The sequence below is a fragment of the Carassius gibelio genome, chromosome B6, assembly GCF_023724105.1.
Source record: "Carassius gibelio isolate Cgi1373 ecotype wild population from Czech Republic chromosome B6, carGib1.2-hapl.c, whole genome shotgun sequence".
In the NCBI taxonomy this organism is placed as follows: Eukaryota; Metazoa; Chordata; class Actinopteri; order Cypriniformes; family Cyprinidae; genus Carassius; species Carassius gibelio.
Window position 1 is genome coordinate 10,586,679 of NC_068401.1, and position 16,653 is coordinate 10,603,331.

Sequence of the window (16,653 nt, forward strand, 5' to 3'; positions counted from 1 at the left end):
GAATTATGAGAAACAAACCGGTCGATAAATATTGTAATTAAGAAATGACAACATACAGTACGAAAGTCATGTCACACCTGACATTTACAAGAAAATACCCTTGTCTTGAAATCCAATTAAATTCCCTGCGTGACAACTAGCCTCGGTCTCCCCTTATACATGCTCATATATATTTCTATACATCATTGCGTTTGCATACCGTATGTATTGCTTCTTTCTGAATACACATAATCCAACCCTCCTGTGAAGAGATGTCAAAACATAATTAGCATTTATTAATTCATTAATTTTCGATGTCAAATAAGTAGTGGACCTGTTGCAAGGAATTCAAACTATCCTCTCTCGGCCAAGTCACTCAACTAGGACAGCACAAAATTAACTCGAAATACAATTTGGAAGTTGGAACAAAACAAGAACAGTGGGACGTCGAGACAGTTTATCTCAGCGATTGATACTGCCGCTACTGCAGTGGACCATGAAATTGTCATTTGTTCTGCAAGCGTTGCATCAAATGAAAGTTAAGGGCCACACACTAGCAAAGGTCTAAACTCTGGCAGTGAGAGGACCCCATGGCTAATTACATCCATTCCATATAAATGGTATACCTACTAATACAGAGGCATATCTGTAAAATGGAGTATGAAAATGCATTAAGATCTGTAACGCTGAATGATACTCATTGTGGTTACTAAGAACGGTCATGCAATACAACACATCACACACACATTTTAGTGTGTGCATTGTGTCTGTAAATGTGCTATAGAGAAAGCATTAGGGGAAGTAATGTATCCCATTTGAGGGATTACATTTTCACACTGGCTTTTAAAAGGCGTGTCTTAAAAGAATAGTCCAGCCAACCAAAAAAAAAAAGAAAAAAAAATACACTATGTTATCGTTTATTCACAATCATATTGGTCTGAATCCGAATTATTCTATTTTATGGAACACAAAAGGAGAAATTTTGTTCATTGAACTGGATCAACTCATTCATTTATTTTGGACTGTTCCACACACAAAGCTATTGCAAGCTTCAGAAGACTATAATAGCACAATATAGCACAGATGCCTTATGATTAGTGGTCGACAGATATGGATTTTTTGTTGGCAGTACCTAGCATGGTGGCCAATGGCTGTTATGTATGAAACCATACCATTTACTTTTATTAACTATCGTAAATAACACAAGCATAACAATTACTAAAATATTATTTTACATCATTCTGACTGATGAAAAACAAAAACAAAATTTAGACTAAAAAAAAAGAAAAATTTAAATAATGATAAGCAATTCCTTGCGATATAGTGCTAACACTATAAGCAACAGTGCACTCTATATTCTGTTATACCTTAAGCCAATAATTATTTTCATGTTTAGTACCAATAACTATTATATTTTAAGATGCTATGCCATTTTGCCTAAATAAAATTAAAAACAAAACAAAACACCATAACATGTAATCAGATGTTTTAAATGCAACAAGTGCATTCAAGCACTATAATGCATTCTAAAAATATATATTAAGAAATGGATATACATTTTGATTCTTAGAGAATAAATTTAACAGTGTTGTTAAAATGTTAAAGTGTTTTTTAAAGATAATTAAGTAAGCATGGATGATGGCAAAGGTAATCTTAATGTAAAAAGAAAATAAAAGAAAATGCACAATTAAATATCCAAAACTAGGGGAAATATACCTAACGACAACCAATGCAATTCCATAAATACATGAATAAAAAAGTCATATGTGTTTGAAACAACATGAAGGTGAGTAAATAATGACAGAATTAGAATTTCTGTGTGAACTATCCCTTTAATACACACAGGCCCACACACACACACACACACACACACATACTCCACGCTCTCCCAGAAAGAGAATATCATGGTCTGTGATTTCAGTAAGGAGCACAACAGCGAAAACACAGTGACGCCATAGATAGTGAGAGATGTTCAGAGACGGTGGAGTCAGTCGCTGCTCAGGAGGAGAGAAAATGGCAGACAACAAATAAAAGAGAGAAGTCGAGGAGGCGTATTATCAATATCCCGCCCTTCATGCAGCCCGCACTAAAGCAGAGAATGAGGAAGCCAGAGAGAAGCAGTCAGCATTTAGGAAAGCCACTTGCCCCAGCGCTACACATGACAGTGCCCACCATAACGCCACAGTGCTCGCTCAGAAGGGTGTCAGTGCTGTACTGTGCAATGCCAAAAGTTAAATAAAAAAATAAAAAAAAATAAAGAAACACAAAGAAACCAAGTGAAAAAATTAGGGCTGTCAATTTAAATAACCTTATTAAAAGTAATGCCCTAAAGTTGATCTCTGTGTTTACCGATGTCTAATTTGCTAATAGGGTTGGGAATCGTTCGAAATTTTCTGGTTCCTGTTCTGTAAAATTCATAAATCTTTAATAATGATACTTTAGGATGGATACAAATCCTTCCGCCTAACGGTTCCGACTCCATTAAAATCATTAAACAACTATTAAAAAAATTGTGGTAAGGAAAAATGCACAATACTCAACTACTCAATGCTCAATAGTGTTTATTACTTGCTGTCAACATAATTTAAAGGTTGGCATTGTCAGAATTCAACATATATAACAGAAGGATATACAAATATTCAGGTTCCGATTCCAGTTCCATTCAAATGAACTATTATAATGTTTTTGTACTATTTTACCTTCATTGAATGTAGTGTTGCTGGAAGGTAGTAAGTAATGTTGAGTAATGCTAGTCCATCAATCAGCATGTGCTTCAAAGTTGATGTTATTTACACTACCAATAACATTTTGCTTTTCAAGCAGGAATAAGCTGGTTGGCCAAATAGTCCCATGAGGTTTAAGACACTTGTTCATTTCCCTAAATTAATGAAATATAAACTGTTACACTTATAACCATGTACGTATACACACACTCCATACAGCCCCTATTTTACAAATAATAATGCAGTCAGGAGATGGTGTGATGCAGTGAGTTGTTTCTTTCCATGTTTTTAAAAATTTAAAATGAATCAAAATAAATATTTTCTATCACTTTGTTTATCACTCTCGAAATGACCTGTACACGAAATAATCTAACCCTCATACGTACATAACAATATGAGTCTATTTATTTAGCGGTCCAAGTTGAAGTCAGTATGTATATTAATGACAATATGGGACAGATATAATGTAGTTTAGTAGCGGCAGGTTCTGCATGCTGCCATATCATGCACAGTCAGACAAAAACGACGTGCACAGTTATCAAAGGCACGGGTGCGCGTACAGTCGTGGGAAACATGTTCGGCAGTTAGAGACACGATGCAGCGCAGCAAATCTGTGGAGTGCACGTCATTGGAAACAATGTCCTTCACGGGAAATGCCGAATCATCAGAACACAGAACCGGTTTTTAGGACCGTGGTTCTGGTTCTTTTCAAAAACACAAAACCGGTTCTGAATAAGAACTGAATAATAACCGGTTCTCGGTTCCCAACCCTATTTACTAACAAATGTTTTATTTTATTTGGATCTTTAAATTATTAAACTGATTGATTTTAGAATCAGTCAAGATGATTTTTAGACTGCAAGTCAGTGATTCACTGGAATGAGAACCATCTCTTTTGGAAATGTCAGACTCGAAATGTAAACCACTGAGAATGAGAATGAACCAAAGGTTTGACTCATTTTAACAGCCATAAATGTTAACAAATAACACATACAGGAAACATGTTTAGTTTTATCAACACAAATACTAAAACTAGTTTGTTTTAATGAATAGCATATTAAAATATGCAAAACATTTTATGTAAATAAATAAATAAATAATTATTGTATTTTGTTTTGTAAATGCAAATTTATATTTAGGTTCTAAATTACATTTTTCGGAGCTGAGTCATGGCTACAAATACTTTCTCAGCAAACACTGATGGGGATGAATTGATGTATAATGCCATTTATTTTATTTAAAAATAACTAATTGACAGCCCTAGAAAAAAATAAATAAATAAATAAAGTGACGACACATAAAGCTGAACGCCAGCAGGCATCCTGGCCAATCGAGAGAAGGAGAAATTGCAATGAAGAAGAGGTCATTTTTGGTTAGTGCAGCATTTCGGATCCTTTACTGAGCTGCGTACAGCATGTGACATATACTGACCTGGACTTGAGACAGCACTAGTTGTTGTGGATTCAATAATTGCTACAGGAAAAGAAGAGGAGAGGGAAAAGAGGACATTTATATATTATTAACATAACGAAGACCCAAACGAAGGGAAAAGAGAACAAAAACATGAAAAGACTGGAAAAGAGGGTTTGGAAATTTAGCCTCTGTGGTCAACTGGCAGTAAAAGGGCCCTTTACACCGCAAAATAAATCAAATCCCTGCTGAGCTTGATCATCTTGATCAAAATATAATGTTTAGTCGGGTTTTCTGTTCAAAGGGGTTTTCAACGGAGTCGGTTTCAAATCATATTATGATCGCTGATCTTTGATACTCCAAATTAGAAGCTTCTGAGCATCACTCAATTCAACCGACCGGAATGAAGCTCAGCTCAATTAACACATGGAATTTAATTTGCACCTAGCAGACAGTCATTTAATCATGACGATGTAATATAGTTTTCATATTATTAATAGATATCATACTCTCTCAATTGCCCCAGCTCCCTTTTTGGGAAATGTTAAAAGCAGGACTTTAATGTCAATCCATTTTTAATCTCATATAGGCTCTATATTTTCCAGTGAGTTACTTAACTGATGGTAATTAAAACTTAACTGGGGGGATACTGTACGTCTAGATCTTGGGGAGATAAACTGAAACATGAATGTCTAACACATTTTCTATTTGCTGGTACATATACATAAAACAGTAAAATATAAAAAATGGAAAATGAATCCAACAGCCACAGCTATGGTGGACACTTGCATTAGATACAAAATATTAAACCAAGTGGCATCTGCAAACAAAAGTGGCTGACTTCATTTTTTTCTAAGCCATTACTGGTAACTACCTGGCCTCAAGGTCATCTTCAGTAGATGTATGAATTTATTTCCCCATAAGTTCATTCAAGTGTCCTTGCACAGTAAACACAGGTGAACAAAACACACTAAAGGTTGTTATCATAAATAATACATAAACCTCAAATAATAATAAATTCTATTGTTAAAATATGCCATTTACCGCAACAATGCACAACATGAATCTTTAAAATACATATGTTTTCTATTGAACCAAGAGGTTAGTAAGTCTGTTGCCAAACATGTGAACTTGTAGATCAGAGTTCAGAGTTCACCAAACACACATCGAAAGGTGAAACCCTCTGCTTGTTTGTGTTTCCAGTCCCGCACGTATAAATGGAAGTGAATGAAACAAACTCTAGCGTGATGGGACAGTTCACTCAATCATAAAATTCTGTCATCGCTTACTTGTTGTATGACTTTGTTCTTTCTTCTGCACAATAGAAAATTAGAATGTTGGTAACAAAACAGACTTGACCAATTTAATTTTATATAGAGAAAGGAAACACAAATCACATTTCTCAAAATGTATCTCCTTTTATGCTGCAAAGAAAGCCATACAGGTTTGTAATGACATGAGGGTGAATAAATGACAGAATTTTCATTTTTTGGAACACAAAAGAAGATATTTATCTCTCTCTTTTTCATGCACACAATGAAAGTCATTGGGGTCCAATGTTACTTCTACAGTGTTCTTTAAAATCTATTCTTTTGTATTGTACAGAGGAAAGGAATGCATAAAAGTTTTGGAACAATAAATAAATGATGACAAAAGTTGCATTTTTGAAAGTATCCCTTTATATCACCAGGAAATATCCTACTGCATCTTAATTTTGAACTCATTTTTATCTATTATCTATAATTTAAAACTAACCAAACTTCCTTTTGTCAAATGCTTTATTAAAAAAGGTCTTTCCTTTGTTTTCTTTTAAACAAAATGTAGATGTACTTCTGCCCAACTTCATCAAATTTTATTAACCACATATTACTATGAAAACATACAAGTGGTTGCATGACTGATGCTGGTCTTTAAAAAAAATAAATAAATAAATAAAGAACTCAGGTCACAATCAAACCATCTGGACATTTGTAAAAAGTATTATCCTTCCCTTTCAAAATCTGTTGTGACAGTAGAGATGAACTGAACAAGAAAATAGTCAGGATCTGTGTTTTTTCTTTTATTGTTCAAATCAACATTTCAGTGACTCCGTACAGTAAGAGTGACTTTGTGATTAAGGGGTGTAATGACCTCAACAGAGGCTTCTCTCTGGTAAGGCCTTTGCTAGATTGAGAGCCCTGGAGTTGAAATCACAGCGCCTAGAGACAGTTCGCATCATTACTGTGCGCAGGTTCAGGGGCAGGGTTGAGACTATGTGTGTGTGTGAAGCCAAAACACAGACGATGTGTGTTGCAGCTTTCAGCTGGCGTTCATGCTAAGCGCACAGACATGCAACCTGGAGCAATCATCACCACTGACAGCAGCGCACGCTTTGGGAATAAACTGACATTTCTCTGTAAATCAGAGAAAGGGTATAAAAGCAAATTTAGTGAAGGAGGAGAAAACAAAACTAAAAGATTTTTTACAGATTTAATAATAATAATAATAAAACATTCTCATATTTATTTACAAATGTACATAGATGCATATATTCTTGGTTTGCATAGGTACTTTTGGCCAGTGAAATTTCAGAAATCAAACAAACTTTCACTAGTTTATCTTATTTACTTTACTTAATGTTCAACATTATATATATATATATAGTTATATATATATATATATATATATATATATATATATATATATATATATATATATATATATATATATATATATATATATACGTTCAGGCAAAAATAAATAAAATCAAGAACTTAATTATTTCCGTAAAAATACATCTTTAGTAATGATACTTTAGGATGGATACAAATCCTTGGCTTCCTTTCAGAGTTTTTATTTATAAACAATTATGTTTCTCATTCTCACCAAATTTGGCCTACATTGCAATTTTAGTTGAGAATCTAAATTCTGCTAAAACTATGGTTCTTCTGAAACAAAGATCATGCATCATAGTCATAGTTTTTCGATGATCTTCATGCAGCTCTAAGAAGGTTTCTTCTCCCTCGGTTAATATCAGATGACCACCACAATGTGATTTGTGCAATTTATTTCCATGTGGAGCTCTCAGTCTTTATATTACAGTATTGCATGACGTGTAATATTCAGGTACTGTATAGAGCAGTAGCCTGCATTGCATCCATGTAAAAGCAGATTGATGTGTACACTGCAGGACCTCTGTTCTCACTTGCAAGAAAACAAAAATCATCATGGTGGGAGGAATTGCATTTCATTTTATAATAACATCTAATTTTTCCCATTTTCTTTTTCCAAAGAAATTAACATCCATCTTCTATACAATTCACAGGGACTTAAATTGCCAAGATTCGAGTGGAGTGCTATCTGATGTGCATTGTTAGACCACTCTGAGACTGAGAATTAAACAACGAAACTACAAGCTGTGCTTGAATTCATTTATTTTACGCCAACCTCTTAAAGATGGATTTTAAAACTTGAAGGTCAAAATGAATTATTTGAAGGGGCTAATTTTCTCTAATCTTCAGAAGCATAATGCACAGTACTGATGAAGAAAAACAATGCTGCATCCTTGAACGGCTAAACCTTCTATCTTTCATGCATGGTCAGAGGCATCGCAAGGATTGCTTATATCTTCAGGCGGTTTTAACCGCTGTCTCCATTAATGACTGGACAGGAGGTGTTTTATAGCCAAAACAGACTCTTTGCATCACAAACACCTTATTTTTCAAGGACCTGCTCGCTGCACATTCAATGCACAAATGGCGAGGCAGCACCCTTTAAGATGTCAAAATGATGACTGTTGTAATACAAGATAAAAGTCAATGAGAAAGATAAATGTCAGTCCATCTGTTCGGCTGTCCTTTTCAGTGCTGGACTGAATTTCATTAGAGCTTCAAAACCACTGCAAATGAAGACAACAAAATGCAACCTCAACAAGAAAATGCATTATAATAACAATCTCTCATATAGCATGCGCATCAAAAGAACAGAAATGAAATGGGTTAATGTAATAGCATTCACAATCTCAGGCTCAGATGGCACGGCACGTCCACAGACCACTTGGACTGTCTGATGCATAAGCACAAAAAGCTGGAAAGCACTTTTTCAGTCTGGCAAGCTCTAATCTGATTGGCTGGTTTTATGCCGCTTTTGGGACTAAGGGCACAAAGTCGAGTTTACACAGCTGATACAATAAGCGCTTTTCAGTAAGATCAAATCACCAGATTTGCAGAAGTTTTCAAAGTCACTGGCATCAAATTTGAAAGATATTCCAGAGTTTTGTTTGAGGCACTTACAAGCAAGTAAACTTGATATCCACGAATATAACTGTACTGTATTTAGGCTTGTCTGTGAAATAAACATTGCTTATTATATTTAGCTAGGCTGATTGCATCAATAACATCCATTTATAGATTAAAACATTTTTTTTTTTTTTAGCTATTATGAAGACTGACACAAACAGTGTTGAACGCCGAAAGAAACAGAACATGGTTAGTCTCTTTAAATGCCAGTCGTACATCTTTATTGGCTGTTCTCCAGATTAGTTGCAATGTAAACCAGAATTTACATTGCTATACAAGACAACATTTTTTTAAAATCTGGAAGTCTGTTTGAATAGCGTTTGGAAAAACTGGAAAATCATAGTGCATGTACCAGCCAATCAGATTCATAATCCATGTGCACTTAACACAGCACTTTAATGTATCAGCATAAATTGTGCACAGTCTGTATTTGACAGTTCTTTACAGTGCAAGTAGAGTTGCTTGGGGGGAAGGCAACCCGATATATGATTGATGGAGAAATAAGAATAGGATCAGGAGGGCTGGCTGAACGGCAAGATGAATGCATGAGTTTCCCAGCCTGAAGAAAAACTATATTCATGAGAATAAATTGACATCATATCTTCTGTTCTAGTTCACCTTCCATTTCATCCCTTCTTATATGCTTCCACCCCGTGACTCAGACAGGGTCACAGTATGGTAACCACGACAACAACATCCGGCAATACTCAGTAAGAGCGGTAAAGAAAAACCAGGACAAGAAGAAAAGGCAAGATATGAAAAGATGACACTGAGGTTATGATTGATAGGCATAACAAATGAACAAGGCTTCCATTAGCTGGTGCCTGCAGAAGATGTGGAGGCTTTATCAAGGGAGGCTGAAAGCTTCTTCGGGCTATGAGTGTTTCTAGTCTGTTTTAGTCATACTCCAATGACAGGTTGGAGGAGATTATTCGCCAAAGCCTACACTGTGCTATAAGCAAAAATAAGGGGGGAAAGATAGCTTGGATTACAGAGCAGACAAAATCTGCCAATTAAGGACAACAAAATCTTTGCTCGTCAGCATTGAGCCTTACAGTCAGGACAGCAAAATGTAGAAGAAAGAGTTGCAGAAAATCTCAGACAGGAAAACACGCAATATACTGAAAACAGCAGGTTCACAATGCACTTTGGTACAATGTGCGAGATACATTTATCCCCTCACACATACAAACTTATGCTATGCAAGACATAAAAAGAGATAGGGTCTTAACACATTTAGATTTAACAGTTTCTATATAGAAATATATTGCAATTAGCAATATGCATAACGTGAAAATCCTCACATGCACACTTAGAGCAATAATCTGAAAACAAAGCAAAGCTAACATCAAATTCAAAGATAAGATAATAATGGACAAGTTGACCCCCTTTACACTTGGAGTTTACATCAGAGGTTGCATTAACCAAAAAATTTCCATTGCTCACTGAATTTGTAAAACACGGATAATTCAAAATGCTCGCAAATTAAAATAAGCCATTTGGTCTATTGCGTTTGGCTGCTTTAGAAACATTCCCACAGTAAAGGATGCTAATAGGGATTAGAAGTGAAGAAAAGGGTGGAAAATAAAGTTTTAAAGCGCCCACGCGAAGAAAAAAAAAACAGACCGGGAGAGAGACGAGAGTGAGGATTTGAGGAGAGAAATGAGAGTGTAGTGCAGTGGAACAATTCATGAGATATTGTTCATTAAATTGGGTGACCAGATCCTAAAACCACAGTGTAAAACAGAAATAAAAAAGACAGCAAACCACAACGCAGGTGCCTGGTAAGCCAAAAATGAGCTTTTGCCACTGAAGTTCTTGAGATAAGATATTGTTATATTAAAAACAACCTCAAACAACTGTCCCTAACCATATTTGAATGTGGTTTCAATGATCCGATCACAATGTGCTCTGTGGTTTAAAGCTATCCGATTGCGATCCGATCACTGAAAATGCACCTTAAAGAGTCATGAAACCCTAAACCAAAATTTCTGAGATTTTAACAGAGGTATGTGTGTTGAACACCACTGAAGACAATGTTAGCATCTGTTAGATTTAATAGTAGGGGGGAAATGGTTAAATTTTAGTTTTTATACGCTATTTTCGTCTTCCGGGTTTAAAATCTTCATCCTGTCCACGTCACAGGCTGTGACGTGGCAGAGCACGATAGTACTTTGATGACTCATCGGTGTCTCATAATTATTAATGAGACTGAGTTTTTTATCCAATGAGAAGACACTCTCTTAATTATTCATGACACCACGTGGATCTTCCCAACGACAGACTTGTCAAGCAAGCTGTGATATCGCGCAGTAGATGAGTGAGGCGATCATGGGACGCAAGTGTTTGTTTTCGTGGTGCAAAAGTTCAAATGGGTTGCATATGTTTCCCCGCGATGCTGCCAGGGCTAGACTCTGGCTGCGGGCGGTTGGTTGGCCATCAACCACGGACACATCCAGATTATATGTGTGCAGCAAACATTTTTCGAGAGAGAGCTTCGAGAATTGGAGAATGGTGGACTTTGGCCTTGTTGACTACCAATGCAAGTTGCGTCTCGCGATTGATGCGGTGCCAAGTCCCGAGGACTTTTCTATACTTTCAGAGGTATGTGTGTGTCTAAAATTTAAACCTATTCGTTTTACTTGCCTTTTGTTAAATAAGCGCTCGTTATTAAAATATTTGATATTTCGATAGTACCTCAATTGTATGCTTAATTCGTGTAATTAAATATGTAATATATTTAAATATGTTTGGGAAGTCTTTGGAAATTAATATGTTTGTATTGTCAGCCTAAACTGTGTTGCGAGATGGCGTGTCAGACCGAACAGCCCGCCAAAAAAGATGCTGCATGTCAAACCCATCCCGACATGAAGCATATGTCAACGCAACATCGCTGGAAACCTGAACGAAGGAGCAAGAGTATGTTGCACACTTTACAGTATTAAACATCAAAAATCGTTAATAGTTTCAGAGTTTTTTTATTTAAGTGTATTAGGCACAATGTATTTATTTCATTTAGAAATATCTAATGTAATAGGCACTCAGGTGAAGCAACAGAAAAGGCATGTTGGTTGCAACACTTCCACACCATTCATACCACTAGAAAAAGGTCCTCTTGCAACCTCTACCCCTTTGAAAAGACCCAGAAGAGAGGCTGAGGATTCTGATTGTAGTTTCCAACCAGGAATGACTGACAGCAGCATCTATAATGAGAGGTACTCATAGACTGGTCATGTTTTTTTTTATGTACTTCTATTCATCAGACATTCATATTTAATTATTATTAATAATGTTTATTTATATTGCTGTTTGTTGTAGCACTGTAATTGCAACACCACCCCATATAATGAGGAAATTCATTGTTTATGAGGAAAACCTCATGGACCTGTTCAAGAATTGCCCTGCCTGCTCGAGACACTGTGCAATAAAGAGCAGAACAGTGGGTACAGTTCTACATGTGGACCAGACCTGTGTTCATTGTGAACATCACAAACAGTGGGCCAGCCAACCGTATGTCAAGAACATACCAGCTGGGAATCTGCAGCTTGCTGCTGCTGTGCTCTTTAGTGGCTCATCCTTCTTGCAAGTCACCAAGGTAAGATTTATTTTTTCTCTCCAAAATATGTGGGATTTGTATAATAATCATTTTTTACAGTTTTAACTTGTATATTTAACTGTTTTTCTTTTGGGTCAGTTTATGCAGGCATTCAACATTCAGGGGATTTGCCACACTACATACCTGAAACACCAAAGGACATTCCTATTCCCAACAATCAATTGGCAGTGGAAACAGCATCAAAATACTGTGATTGCAGAAGCACTCAAAGGAAGGAATGTAGTTCTGGGTGGGGACATGCGTGCTGACTCACCTGGTATGTGCAGTTATGTTGATAATATGCCATTTCAGTTAGCTATAAAAATGTGCTGTTATAAATTACTACTACAGAGTTTATTTCAAGCACTAAAAATGTACATGCTAATATGACATTGTTTAGGACACAGTGCAAAGTATGGAACATACTCGCTGATGGACCTCAGAGCAAACAAGATCATGGAAATTCAGCTCATTCAGGTAAGGTTGTAGTGATTTGTTTATTAGCATTGAATGAGTGGAAAGCAGATCATACATTTGTCTTTGAACACAATCATGCTTAAAGTTTTTTGAAGAAGGTTGATATGATTTTTCAGAGCAATGAAGTCGGCAACAGTCAGCGTATGGAGAAGGAAGGTTTAGAAAGAAGCCTGAGAGAGCTAGAGCAGAGAGGAGTAACTGTGCGAAAGATTGTCACTGATAGACATCCTGGTGTGATGAAGTTCCTCAGAGAGAGTAGACCAAGCATTTTGCACAGATATGATGCATGGCACATGGCAAAAGGTTAATAATTTAGTAGTTCTAATAATAGCCATATCTATAAAAACAAGGATTCATAATTATATGTTATGTATGTGTTGTTGTGTCTATCATATCGTATTAATGCTTTTGCATACTCTAGGTGTTGGCAAGAAAATTGATGAGCTTGCAAAGCAAAGAAGCTGCAAAGAGGTTGGCCCCTGGAAAAAAAGCATCGTGAATCACCTTTACTGGTGTGGAGCCTCATCATCATCAGGAAAGGAAATTGTTGCAAAATGGAGATCTGTTGTTAACCATGTACAAGATATCCATGAGCATGAAGGTGAATTCCAAAGATGCCAGCATCCTCCTCTTGTTGGTGACCAGGCAAGACAGTGGCTTAAACCAAGTAAATAACCTTTAACATTTATTGTAGTTTAATTCATTACATTTTGTATAATGTCTAAACTAGTGATTTATCAATATATTTTATGTTTTTACTTTATTTTATAATTAGGTACTGCTGCATGTGAAAAGCTCACTCAGGTCATCTTGGCACCCAAGTTGCTGAAAGACCTAGAGAACCTAAGTTCTGACTTCCAGACATCAGGACTGGAGTCATATCACAGTCTGATCCTCAAGTTTGCACCAAAGAGCGTGGCATTCTCTTTTGTGGGGATGTTGTGCCGGTATGTTCTGGTTTTAATTCAAATTAAGTTTAATTGCATTAAAAATTTTCTTACAGTTTACTTTTTTTCTAAACACATCTCTGCATCTTAACTGTTCATGCACTACCTGATCTAAGGCCGGTGACACACTGGATGCGTGGCATGTCCGTTTTTATTTTGGCTCCCATGTTAACAGGTTAGAGCTTGCACACTGCCTGCGTGATTCGGGTCTCAGGAAAACGTCTCGGAAAACGTGTGCATGCTAGAAATGGAACCGATGCCTATTTTTCAAGCAACATACAAGCGTCTTGGAAGCGTTTCCATGCAAACCTGAATAGGAAAAGATGTTTATATGTCATTTTGACTCGAATACATATTAATACATGTAATTTTGATGTTTGAAAGTCTCTAGGTTTTGACAAACAAAAATATAAATGTAGCCTAATGTAAAAACAATATTATCGGTTTTCAAATACTGCACCTGTCAGTACAGAACAAAATATTCAATAGCCTATTTTGACGTCAACACTGCCGACGATGTCTTTGCTGCTATATATTTATGTTTAATATGAAGTATAGGCCTTCCACAACTCTCTCCCCATATTTCAAATATATCACCATTGAGGCTCATCATATGTCACCTAGCAGCAGCAGCGGTCAGACACGCTTCTGGTGTGTAAAGACATGGAAAACACCTCGCAAACGCCACGCAGCTGACACACAACAGAAATGCCATGCTCACGCCACGCAGTCAGTGTGTCACCGGCCTAATGTTTCAGATCCTACTTTTTAGGACTCAACTTGCAGCCATGCACTACAATGAAAATAGCGGAAGACCACAAGCAACAACAGCTGCAGGGGAGCTCCGATGGCATATGCAGTATCCACGCTACAGAAGAGGAGAGTACACAGTACGACTTCTGAAAAGAAATCCCACATTTGGTATTATCTATCTATCTATCAATCTATCTATCTATCTGTCTGTCTGTCTGTCTGTCTGTCTGTCTGTCTTTGTGTCTATCTGTCTTTGTCTATCTATCTGTCTGTCTATCTTTGTCTATCTATATTTATGTATCTATCTGTCTATCGGTCTTTGTATATCTATATCTATCTATCTGTCTGTCTTTGTCTATCTATCTATCTATATATGTATATGTCTGTCTGTCTATCTGTCTGTCTATCTATATTTATGTATCTATCTGTCTGTCTATCTGTCTTTGTCTATCTATCTATTTGTAATGTACTAATTCTTTTTATAATGTTCTGCAGAATATGTTGACAGATTGCAGGATCTGCTTTTTGAAAGTGTGTTGGAGCAGCCACAACTGTTTCAGGAATCTCTAAAAGGACTGCAAGTTCCTGACCACCTCTGCACACAGTTTCAAAGACCTGAAAAGAGTGAAGCTGTTGCACAACACACGTCACGATTTAGACCACCTTCTGTCTGTCTGTGATCGAAAGTAAATAAACAAATTACATGGAAAAATTGAAATGATAAGTTCTTTATTTTAGTCAAGGGGAGGGGGTTGAAAACCTGAATAGGTTCCAGTGTTGTCAGGGAACTGCTCTCTGATGCGGGTAACAGCACACGAAGGAATCACCACCCTAATGTGTCGGCCAAGGTACCCCCAGCACCACCGGACAAAATTCCTATAGGCCAGGTGTCTGTAGCAACTGAGATTGAAACTTTAGTTTAACTTGTTATGGATCATTACATAAAATACTAAAATGCTACCTGTACTGTAAATGTATGTTAATCTGAAATGATATGTTTAGTTAACACCAGGTAAGAATGTTACTAACCTATTGAGGACTGTGTTCTCCATGTCACCATAGAGCTGGCGATATGTGCCATAAACAGCTTGCAAAACAAATGTGTTTAGGGCGACAGGTTCAAAACCTGGATGAGCAGTTATGCATGCTGCCCCACCAACCTGCTCACATCTGTGCATCACCTACATGTTAGGAATTAAAAGTAATAATAAAATAAAAGGTGTATTATATGTATATGTATATATATATACACACACACACACGTATGTGTGTGTGTGTGTATATATATATATATATATATATATATATGTGTGTGTGTAATGGAAACATGCCCAAAACCTACATATGATAAAACGCCTATTTTGACTGACATACTGAATTGCAATACAGTGAATTGAGTGTCAAGTTGCGTTTACCTGTGCCACCTCTCTACAGCACAAGTTTTCTCTTGGAGACAGCCTGGTACAGTGACCACAAGTACACCTGTTGCAAAATTATACGTTTATGAATGAAAACGCTATTTTCAGGTCTAGTGCCTGCAGAAGAGTTTTTAGTCTTCTCTGATTAGTTAGCTATCAGCTAGCTACCATTCTGACACTTCTCCCATCCGCACAGCCTCCGGTTCGTCCATGTTTTCGTCCACAGTCACGGCTGGGGCTATTGGCTCAAATTGATAGGGCAGAGGACCTGCACTGCCATCTAGTATATCTCCATTTAGCCCTTGGGAATCAGGAGGAGAGAAGTCCTCCACCTCCACAGAGCCCTGCGTACTGCTGCCACTGCAAATTTCTATGTCACTGTCCATCTTTATTTGGGGTTCAGCGGGCGCGTAGATCTATGCTATGTACGCAATGTTTTTTTTTAAGCGTTATTTTTTTTTTCAAATATATGCATTCATAGTGTGTATATAAACAACTTTATATTTTATAATGACTGTAATTACTCATGTACATTAATATGTTTTAAATAGAATTACGATTACTGTAGGATATATGTAGCAGGGCATTCAGTAACTCTTGAAAAGACAAAAATAAAGTGTCAGTGTATTTAATTAGATTTTAACTTTTCCAGTTTTTTTTATTTTTTTTATTAGTATTTCCTCACGTTTTACCACTTATTTTTAGTGACAGTCGATATGCTGGCGATGAGAGTTTCCTCCCTCCCCTCTCCTCTCCTCTCTCCTGCCGTACCACACCCACTCCCCTCCCGCCTTCTCACAGCCACCACGCCCATTTCAGTTGCATTTTTCAAAAAGATTGTGAGCTAGACTTGAGCTGAAAGAGGGGGGTTTCATGACCCTTTAATGTCATGTGCTAACAGGGCCAAAAGTCCAATCAAATGTAATGACAGTGAGTAATGGAGAAAGAGCCACGTAAATGTCAAGTCAATCTGATTTGTACCACATGTGCAACACATCCCCTATTTTTTTCTACATTTTTCTCAACATTAAAAGGACTTAAAAAAACATCCATTTGTTAAATTTATCACCTTTG

At 36.7% G+C, this 16,653-nt stretch overlaps 2 protein-coding genes and 1 long non-coding RNA gene across 5 annotated transcripts in view; 1 reads left to right on the plus strand and 2 right to left on the minus strand.

Annotated features, from left to right (window-relative positions):
• The window catches only part of LOC127959861 (neuronal growth regulator 1), a 110,521-nt gene that overhangs the window by 29,881 nt on the left and 63,987 nt on the right, over nt 1–16,653 (minus strand). The window contains exon 7 of one of the 2 annotated variants that reach the window (XM_052559263.1): nt 4,134–4,175. The exons of the other annotated variant lie outside the window; for it this stretch is intronic. Coding sequence (XP_052415223.1) covers nt 4,134–4,175 — 42 coding nt within the window. The remainder of the gene's footprint in view (nt 1–4,133; nt 4,176–16,653) is intronic. 2 annotated transcript variants of the gene reach the window in all.
• On the plus strand, nt 10,369–14,841 carry LOC127959860 (uncharacterized). Of its 2 annotated transcripts, XM_052559261.1 has the most exons (11): nt 10,369–10,993; nt 11,179–11,308; nt 11,427–11,604; nt 11,708–11,984; nt 12,084–12,261; nt 12,385–12,461; nt 12,578–12,764; nt 12,883–13,128; nt 13,237–13,408; nt 14,181–14,329; nt 14,657–14,841. In XM_052559261.1, exons 1-11 carry the CDS (start codon nt 10,706–10,708, stop codon nt 14,839–14,841), a joined length of 2,067 nt encoding a protein of 688 aa, XP_052415221.1. In that variant the 5' UTR covers nt 10,369–10,705. The 2 variants fall into 2 exon arrangements, with proteins under 2 accessions (XP_052415221.1, XP_052415222.1); XM_052559262.1 differs by having other exon boundaries at nt 10,371–11,308.
• Nucleotides 14,913–16,443, minus strand: LOC127959862 (uncharacterized). Its single transcript, XR_008154310.1, has 3 exons — nt 15,577–16,443; nt 15,191–15,342; nt 14,913–15,061 (listed from the first exon to the last, which is right to left on the minus strand). It is a non-coding gene; the product is annotated as an uncharacterized LOC127959862 (long non-coding RNA).

Coding starts and splice junctions, on each gene's coding strand:
- LOC127959860 (XM_052559261.1), top strand. CDS start 10,706: ATGAGTGAGGCGATCATGGGACGCAAGTGTTTGTTTTCGTGGTGCAAA. Junction 11,985..12,083: donor CCTTCTTGCAAGTCACCAAG/GTAAGATTTATT, acceptor CTTTTGGGTCAG/TTTATGCAGGCATTCAACAT. Junction 13,129..13,236: donor AAGACAGTGGCTTAAACCAA/GTAAATAACCTT, acceptor TTTTATAATTAG/GTACTGCTGCATGTGAAAAG.